At 34.7% G+C, this 10,587-nt stretch overlaps 1 protein-coding gene across 1 annotated transcript; it reads left to right on the top strand.

Annotated features, from left to right (window-relative positions):
* The first annotated feature begins 9,192 nt into the window (after positions 1 to 9,192).
* On the top strand, positions 9,193 to 10,099 carry LOC108972264 (cytochrome b5 domain-containing protein 1). The gene is made up of 3 exons (XM_018938812.1): positions 9,193 to 9,418; positions 9,481 to 9,846; positions 9,912 to 10,099. Exons 1-3 carry the CDS (start codon positions 9,293 to 9,295, stop codon positions 10,041 to 10,043), a joined length of 624 nt encoding a protein of 207 aa, XP_018794357.1. The 5' UTR covers positions 9,193 to 9,292; the 3' UTR covers positions 10,044 to 10,099.
* Positions 10,100 to 10,587: the final 488 nt, after the last annotated feature.

Below are 10,587 nucleotides of genomic sequence, written 5' to 3' on the forward strand. Positions count from 1 at the left end.
GAATTTCCTTGAAATCGGTCGAGTACTTCCTGAGATATGGTTTTTGGTCCATAAGTGCCCATTTTCAATTTTTCAAAAAAGCCTGGGTGCAGCTTCCTTCTGCCATTTCTTCCGTAAAATTTAGTGTTTCTGACGTTTTTTGTTAGTCGGTTAACGCACTTTTAGTGATTTTCAACATAACATAACATTTGTATGGGAGGTGGGCATGGTTATTATCCGATTTCTTCCATTTTGAAGGAAACGACTCTATAGAGTTTGGTTGACATAGCTATAGCAGATATGTACAAAAAACTTAGTAGGGGGCGGGGCCACGGCCACTTTTCCAAAAACAAAAAAACGTCCAAATATGCCCCTCCCTAATGCAATCCTTTGTGCCAAATTTCACTTTAATATCTTTATTTATGGCTTAGTTATAAGACTTTATAGGTTTTCGGTTTTCGCCATTTTGTGGGCGTGGCAGTTGGCCGATTTTGCCCATCTTCGAACTTAACCTTCTTATGGAGAAATACGAGTACTAAGTTTCATCATGATATCTCAATTTTTACTCAAGTTACAGCTTGCACGGTCGGACGGAAGGACGGACGGACAGACAGACATCCGGATTTCAACTGTAGTCGTCACCCTGATCACTTTGGTATATATAACGCTATATCTGACTCTTTTAGTGTTAGGACTTATCAACAACCGTTATGTGAACAAAACTATAATACTCTCCATAGCAACTTTGTTGCGAAAGTATAAAAAGGCTGGAAAAGGCCAAGGAAACCCATGTAACCCCTTAATGCCTAAAGCAATAGTGCACTCTTCGAAGATTTTGTTCAAATCGGATTATTATAGCTGATACGCAAACTGAACGATCGGAGTATTTTGTATTTGTAATTTGTGTAAGGTATGGACGCTCCTAGAAACTAGTAGAAATACACCATACTATATAGTAGACTTATTTTCTGACCTCTCAGCATTCTTAGTTCTTTAATTTCCAGTACTTATTGGTCCCAAAACGAGATACTCATCGATCCCGATTTTCACAAGAAAATTTTGAATTTGAATGAATACATTAATAGACAAAATTATCCTATTTAGAGTGATGATAATCCATAAGCCATTGTTACATCCTCAAAAAGTCACTATCGGTAGAAAAAAAAACGACCTTGCATTCCAAAAAGATGTACAACCAACGAAACAATTAATTTATTAATCGATGAAGTTCAAGAGGATTGACTGCTTGGAAGAGAATATTTGGCGCGTTATTGCAGATAAACGACCCCAAATTGCTACTAAACTGATCGAAATTGATCAGCTCGACTGAAATTTATTTAGTCAAGTCAACGGCAGTCACTTGCCCAAAATAATTTTTAAAACATAATGGCAAACCCTTATATTTTTTATCAAGCTTAATCTCTAGCCCTAACTTTCAGTTATATGCGTTTTATTTCTTCTTGAACCACAGAACTAAAACAAACAACTTTTAGATGAGGGTGTTACGCTTAATACAAAATAGTAAGCATGAGTGCTTGGTCACATTGCCAAATAACAAAGATCTACTCAGTAATCAACTCATTTTCCATGATTTCTAAAATTTTGAGCACTTACGTAGGTTACCTTTTATATTACGGGATTTGGCAGTAAATATATTTAAACCACGAACTTATTTTTTATAACTTTCGACGTGGTTTAATTAAGCCACAATGTTTCGATAAAACTAATTCAATTCTTGGCGATGAAGCTCCATCAAGGATCAGAATTTGTTGATGGTATGGTGAATTTAATAGAGGTCGTGTTATTGCAAGATCATGTGACCTATCGTGAGATTGGAACAACAACAAGCATTGTAACTTATATAGGCATTAGTGGGACCAGCATACATTCAATATTGCATGAACATTTAATTTTAGATCAAAAAAAATTTCACGTCCGATCCCACACAATTTGTACTCAAAAAAGGTTTATGTCGATTAGTAGAGAGAAATTAAAGAAAAAACAGAAATACGATAACGGTGCTTCAAATACAGACAGTACTGTCTATGACATCCTGACAGGTGATAAATCGTGAATTTATACGTATGAGACCGAAAGTTAACAGTAGTCGACTGTTTGGGTGTTTCAAGCCAAAACCAAAAAATGTTATTCGCGCAAGAAGAAATTCCAATCAATGGTTGTCTTTTTTTTTGTTTTTGAAACCCTGGACATATCGCAGTCATATCACTAGAACAACTCAGAATAGTAAATGCTGAGTGGCAAACAACTATTTGTTTGTCAGTAGTTTTTCAAAAAAATCAGGAAAACCAACTGCCGAAGACGAAAACTCTTCACTAAGACAATGCGAGCTCTCACACATCAACTAAAACAGCTGCAATTTTGAACACTCAAAATATCGATTTGATGCCGTTTTATAGTTCTGCCTTGACACCGAATAACCCCTTTTTATTCCAGTACACCTGAAGAAGCGGCATGTTTTGCAGATACTGAATCTGAATGGCAAATATTCTCCGACAATTGGTTCAAGCGCACACAAAAGTAAATAGATTATATTGGAGAATATTTTGAAAAATATTAAAGGGTATTTCTACGATTAGAATTTTTTTGGTTCTCCAATCCCAACTTTCGTATAGGACAAGTACGTATAAGGTGAAAGCGACAATATAACACCTCTGCTTGATTAATCTGCCAATTTTCCCATCTCACTATAAATATATGTGATGCTAACGAAGTAATTACGATTTTATTGCACTTTTGAGTTGAAAAATCATGTTGCAAGCAATTATCTTATATATACACTTGGCTAAATTTACTTATATAAATACATACATATGTAAAGTGTAGTTGTTGACCAATTACATGCCCCTGACAAAAATCATTAAATATAGTGCATATTAAATGCAAATTAATTAAAAACCGGTTGAGTGCGAAACCAAATAAGAAACAGCGATACAAAAATAAAAACAAACATACATACATGCATGAGTGTATATCGACGCCGACGCCTTTTAATTGGCGTGAGTCTTTTATGGCTGTTATTAATTTTTTGTATGCGCGAGCAGTTAATTATTTAATTAACGCAAATCAAACTGACTGGCAATGCTGTTAAGCACAAACAACAAACATTGCAACAAAACTGCATTAAGCAAAACAAAAAAAAAAAACATCGAAGAACAAACTCAATTTGCAAAAGGAAAAACGTGCAAAAATAATAATAATCAGTTGATAAAATGAAACACATAGACACACACATATGAAGACTCATACAAATCGTCATACAGACATTTCCACCGAAAACAATAGTACATTAAAATCAATGGAGATTTGTGCGAGCATGGCGAATTATTTTAATTGTCACTGATTAGCAATATCCGTTGTTGAATACAAACACCCAATACATACATACACATATACAGACATTCATCCATACACTATATTTAATTACTTTTGTATAGCGTATATCTTTCTTAATGGGATCCAGAGGAAAGCCAATAAAAAAGGTGGTGAATAATGTGTACTGCGAACAATTGAAAGGCACACACGCATACTCAACCTAACAAATATACTTTTATTGTATTCATAACTGCATAAGTTATATTTATGTAAATGCGGATTTATTATAAATTCAATATCGTTATTACACACCTTCAGCGCAAATACAATGGCCTTGCCACCAACAATCACATACAAGCTTACATATAGTACGCAGCCGTACTCATATACACATTGCCTTAAAATGAATACCAAGTGCTGGTTGCAGAATTGTCAGGTAGAATACAAATATTGTAATGAGATTTCATTGACAACGATTGGCTGCCATTTCAACTTTTTGTAAAGATATCCGCGAATATTAATGAATTTTTATGAGCTCGCGAATCAGTTCATAAAATCAAAGGCAACAGCAAGCAAAATGACAAAAAGATGCGGAGAAATGAAGATAAATATATATAAATACATATATACATGTAAAAACCACCTCAAAAAATGCTAAATGGCCTCAAATCCTCCGCTAAAACGAGACATCCGCAGCATATTAAAAGGAAACTGCTACACATTCAAATCATCGATGGGAATTTCGTGACTGTTAAACACTTGAAATCGAAAATACATACATTTTTAGACACATTTATGTGTGGCATAATAATCAATCAGCATGGGAAAGCAGAGCAGCAATAATCAAGGACATTGAAGTCAATAATACCACACATAGGTGAATGTATTGTATGTTAGTTTGTATGGCAGCTATATGCTATAGCAGTCCGATCAGAACAATTACTTCGGAGATTATATTGCTATCTTGGAGAATAATCTATGCCAAATTTCGTCGAGATATCTTGTTAAAAAAAAAGTTTTCCACACAAGGACTTGACTTTGAGCGATCAGTTTGTATGGTAGCTATATGCTATAGTTATCCGATCTGAACAAAATCTTCTGAGATTATATTGTTGCCTCAGAAAATAGTCCATGCCAAATTTCGTGGAGATATATTGTCAAATAAAAAAGTTTTTCATACAAGGCCTGGGCTATGATTGATCAATTTATATGACAGCTATAAACTAAAGTGGTCCGATCTGAACAATTTCTACAAAGATTGTACTGTTACCTTGGAGAATAATTTATGGGGAATTTTATGCAGATATCTTGCCAAATGAAAAAGTTTTTCATACAAAGACTTGATTGTGAGCGATCACTTCATATGACAGCTATAGGCTAAAGTGGCCCGATCTGTACAATTTCTTTTTTCCGATGGTTCAGGGGTATGGCAGTTATATTCCATAGTGAACCTTTATCATCGGTTTCGAGAAATGCGCAACTTTATGGAGAGAAAAAGACGTGTTTAAAGTTCCAGACCGGTACCTCAAAAACTGAGGAACTAGTTCTCGTATATAAAAACAGACGGAAATGACTAAACATCTCAGCTCATTACGCTTATCATTTATATATAATTACTATATAGTCTCTCCGACTTTTTTTCTCTAAATTACCACCTCACTCAAAATACCCTGTTCAGGGTATAACAAAAAAAAAAATAAATGATTCCATGCATGCGCTTGTACACCACAAGCAACGGCAAAAGGTAACGAAAATGTAGAGATAAAAATGAGGAGCTGCAACCTACCAGATTAATTTAACATACAAATAAATCCTCAGAGCTACAACCAAACATATGTACACATATGTATTCTCAACCCACACAGGTATTATGACTCATCGCTGAACATGATCAATCATGACTAATCTCCGCAGAACGAAAGCAAAGTCTATTCTAGCTTTGGCTGGAGTTGAGCGCAACATTTGGTTGCCCGGTGGCTGGGAAATATAACCGGTCTGTTGTGAAATTCGCGTTTCAATATTCGTACGTAGCAAAGTGAAGGCAGAAAACGGTGGAAAAAAATATCCTTCAAGCATCAATAGAAAAAGGAGAAACACAGCACTTGTTCTGATTTTACGCATTCAAGTAGGCACCTGAATACAAATTTAGCCCAGTAGACGGTAGGCATTGAAGAACACAAAGGTACTATGCGTGTGTTTGTCACTGTAATTGAAACTAAAATTTTGAAGAAAAATTAACCAAAAGATAAAGGTTAGGGAGTAATAATGATTTTACAGTCAGGTTTTAATTTATGTACTATTTAGGGACCAACATAAAGCAAAATTAGTCAAATAATAGGATTTTGTCAAAAAGATTGCCTTAATTGAGTCAATTAGAAATTCTTCACGTGTGCATATGTGGGAACTTATTGACTACATTAAGGGGTGATTGGAATTTTTTTTTTTTTTTTTGATTCAGCATATTTTAGTTGAACTTAGATTGACTCATATTGGATAATTTACCTATTTCAGATGAACTTAGATTTTCTTAATTGAGTCAATTATCAATTCTTCTTGAGTGTACAATTTATTAATTGACTACATTGAAGGCTTATTGTGACATTTTTTGTATTCAACATATTTCAGTCGAACTTAGATTGACTTAATTGAGTCAATTACTAATTCTTCATGTGTGAATAATTTATTAATTGACTACATTCAGAGCTGATTGTGGCATTTTTTTAATCAACATGTGTTAACCGAACTGAAATCGATTAATTAATCAATCAGCAACGGTTCAATATTCGCAGAGTCGTAAAAGTTTGCTAATTGAATAAATTGAAGGACTTACTGAAATATTTTTTTTAATTTTTTGTTTAATTTTGGTTTAAATGCCATCTGACCAAATATATCATGAGAAATTTTTATTCAAATCCAATAGCTGTTTCAGACAGTGACTTAATTGAGTCAATTACCAATATTTCTTTATATATACTTGCAAGGAATTTGATAATTGAGTCAATTGAGGAGTTTTTGAAACATTGTTTAATATAAACACCAAAGATTCAACTGGGAATTTCAATCCATTTCCATAACCGCAAATTCTTGAGCAAATAAGTCGCACAGAGTCAAATCGAGCATACTGTGGATGTTATCTTGCGACACGTTAAAATTTGTTAATATTCTATTACACCACTAACAAAAAAGAAGAGTCGCTTTATAAAATATTAAATGACTATTGGATTTTGGCACACAATTTCTCTAATGTTAGGTCTAATAAATGATCTCCAAGGTGAGGAGTGCACTTGGTTCACTTAATATACACAGTCCTTGGTGAAGCCAGAGAATAAAACTCCTTTGATCGGATGTTATAAGTAGACATGCCTGCTAAGGCGTTTTTTTTCTATTCTCTTTAGCTCACCGGAATATCTTAAAGTGTGAACTCCAAGGTGTATATGCTTTGATCTCGCAATGTCGGGATAATCAAGATGGAAGTGTTGAGAGGTTTCTACCGCGTCTTGTTAAAAAGAGCTTTGTCAACTAACATCCGGTTGGATTCTGAACTATACCACGTGGTCACAGTTAGAATAATGACTACTTACGAGTCTACAATGAGGAAAACGCTAACGTTACTGCATGCGATGAGCTCGCTAGATCTCTATGGATCAGCTTTGGGTCAAAGGATTTTATGATAACGCAACACTATCCAAGCCCAGCTATATAGTAGCGAAGCCAAACTCTAGCTTTTTCTACCAAAGCTAAGAATCGAAATTCCGATCAAAATGAATCTTTTTCTATTTTCCTGAAATTCTCGAATTAACTTGCTTCCACATGGCTGATTCGGCTAAAACTTGAACAGTAGTCGTCTAATTACTCAGAGAGCAGTCCTCATGGTATACATATTAAAGAACAGAATGTTAAATTTATACTCCAAAATTTTTTAATAATGGAGTTAGAAGTCAAAGAGCTTGATTTCAAGCACTTGATAAAGCCGCATTTCACCACTCTCTTGATCTTATTTGTCATAATCAACTATTCTTATTTGAATTCGAAAGATAACCATTTGTGGCACTAATTTTATTGCCTATGAAAATCCACTGGGCTGTGGGAAAGGATAAGTAAACAAACCGCAGAATTGATGTGCATATATATTCAGCTATACTTTATTCTATATATATATATATATATATGTTTTCAAGCGTACGCACATCTATATCCGTAGGCAACAAAAGCGTGCGAAACTCACTACGCCCTCCACAGAGCAGCAGCGCAGCGAAATCAAAGGCTATGAAATTCAATACAATTTCAACAAGGAAAGAAAACAATAACAACAAAAGCAACTACTAAAGAAATGCATTTAAACTCGTTTCGCCTTTGCGTTCGCGCAAGTTACGGTCCTGAGTCTTTTAATTTGCTTTAGAACCTGCTGACAAGGAGCGCCCAGCCAGGGCAGACGTTGCGTTTTACGCTGCCTTTGTTTACATTTGTTTTTGTTGTTATTTTGCTACCTTTGAATACATACTTATATATTTGTATGAATTGCTATGCAGGTGCAAGTGTGTGCGTGTTGCCGTTTGTTGCGTTCAACATTTCGAATTTTATTGCTATTTACCTATAAAAGCCTCGTGTGAATATTTGTTTCGCTAAAACAGGCAACAACTGCAACAATAGCAATGCCCACAGGTAGTGAGTGAGTTGTAGAAAATGCAATTGTATTTGTTAACATTTGCAAACCAAATTATCGACTTTGAAGTGTTGAGTTCGTTGCCCGCAAAAGAGTTGTCATAAAATATAGAATATTATGGTATTTATTGCTTAGGTTTCTTAAGGGTTATTGTATTGCACTGTTTATCTTATTGCTTAGATAAACAATTTCTTTACTACTTAACTAACAGAAATGGTTATTGATTTTTATAAGGTGAGAAAGGGGACTGACACTTGAACTCTACACTTCCTTCGGAGGTATTTATTTCTAATATAAGAATGCTTGAGATACAAATTTTATTGAACGGTATACTGATTGATATTGAGAGTTTCCCTTGAGAATGTTTCAAAGAAGTGGTCAAAAACTTCCCTTTTGAGTTTTTCGAGACTTTTGAGGCTCTTATACAATAATTTTTAAGAGATTAAAAATTATCATATTGATTCTGTACTTCCCAACCGATCTAACGAGATTATATGAAAAAGTTGTACGAAACTCAATTAATTAAGACTTCCGCGTTTTTTTTTTTTTTTTTTTTTTTTTTTTTTTTTTTTTTTTTTTTTTTTTTTTTTTTTTTTTTTTTTTTTTTTTTTTTTTTTTTTCTTTTTTTTTCATTCAAACAATGTAAATTTTGGGGAAGGTGGGACTTTTTAAGGGTTACTTGCAAAAGGTAACAACCTTAGGGTTAAGGTTAGGTTAGGCTAAAGGTAAACAAAGGGATCACCTCACCAAAGGTCGTTGACATTAAGTTTTTTGATTTTGTTAAAGGTTATTGAGCCTAACGGTAAACTAAAGGGTCGCTGGCCTGGGAAAGGGTCACTGACCTCTTTAAAGGTCAATAAACCCCTTAGTAACCCTAAAGCGGTACTTGTTGAAGATTATGGCTCTTAGGGTTGCTAACTTCACTAAAGGTAAGCAAAAGTATCACCACAACAAAGCTCAATAACTTCTAGGTTTTTCACTTCGCTAAAAATAAACAGTAAAGCTAAAAATAAACAAAAAGGTCTTCATCTCGAGCATAATTTCTTTATGATATTTACACATGGTATAAAGTTAGCCGTAGGCAATAAGGATCTCATACTCTTCATGATATTAAATGCAAAAAGATATATGAATTTCATTTTTCCAAAATATCGTACGCAAATACCACTGTAGCCTTGAATTTGATTATTTTGTTCCTTTTCGAAAACTTTCAAAAATCGAAATAGCAAAAACAAACGTTCATAAAAACTTTTGATATCAAATCTGCTTTTTAAACTCTATTGTTTATATTTTAGTATACATTTCTAAAGAAACCAAATGCGCTACTATTTATACGACGAGGTGGCCTTACACAATAAAAAAGATGATTTCTGGGTTGTGATACATGGGAATGTGCTCGACTTGACGCCATTTTTAAGAGACCGCTACGATCACTGGAATAGCGTAAGTTGTACGAAGAACTTACAAAATACTGTATATAAAATAAACAATCTTCCTTCTTCAAGAACCTAGAGTATCTCCTCGCCTTTGGCGGCAAAGATATCTCGCATTTCTTCGAGGAATCATTCATGCCGAAAACAGAAACGTCACCTGTAACGGGACGACCACGTCTGCTATTCCCGCCGATACTAGAAACCGCGCTCAGTGAAATGTGCAAGACAAGTGGCAAAATGTGGAGTCAAGACCCCATGTATCATATCGGGCGCTTGACGAGGCGTGAACGGCGCGTGCGCATAATCAACACGCTCACCGGCACCACACAGCTCATGAAGGTCTGCGATGAGGACAGCATTTATGATATAAAACACAAATACAAGCAGTTATATAATCATCATGCAGGCAGTTATGCGTGGCGAAAATTTTCTAAGCGGGTAGGAATTGTTGTCTTGGGATTTTATATTTCTGGGAAAACTCATTTATATGTATGTATATGTAGGGTCAATGCGCTGGTAAGTTAAATCTGAAAGGCACTCTGGATGAAAACGGGCTGATTGAGGAGGAATGTCGCTATGACTTGCCACCTCCATCGATATGGTTGTACTACACCAATGATGTGACTATTGCTTGAAAATTATATTAAATAGTGTTTGGGATGTAAATTTTCATTTGAAATTAGGATTTGTCGTAAACATTACAAATTTTGTGAAAAATAGTAATAAATACTAATAAAATCTAATAATTTTGCTCTTCTTCTTCGTAAAATAAGTTATTCATTTTAATGCTGGCAGGGTAAAACTTTGTCAAATGGGGTTCGGGAAAAATGCGACTTGGCTTCTTGGTTCCTCCAAGAGAATTGAGAAGAACAGATAAACTTACACTGAACTGAACATGATCATCTCACTATTCACGAATATTTGGGTATGAGAAAGCTCTGTGCAAAGTGGGTGCCGCACGAACTCACTTTTGCCCAAAAAAAAGCGACAAGCTGATGATTTGGTGCAGGGTTTGCAGATTTTCTGGTATAATAAACCCGAAGTTTTGCGTCGAGATGTGATAATGGATGAAATACGGCTCCACTCCGACCTTTGAAGAGAACTTTTTTGAAATATTATCAGTCTGGATCATGATTATAAACACTTTCAATCTACTTTGAAACCAGGTAATAAATATGG

Source organism: Bactrocera latifrons, unplaced genomic scaffold, assembly GCF_001853355.1.
Source record: "Bactrocera latifrons isolate USDA-ARS-PBARC rearing strain unplaced genomic scaffold, ASM185335v1 scaffold_39, whole genome shotgun sequence".
NCBI classification, from domain to species: Eukaryota; Metazoa; Arthropoda; class Insecta; order Diptera; family Tephritidae; genus Bactrocera; species Bactrocera latifrons.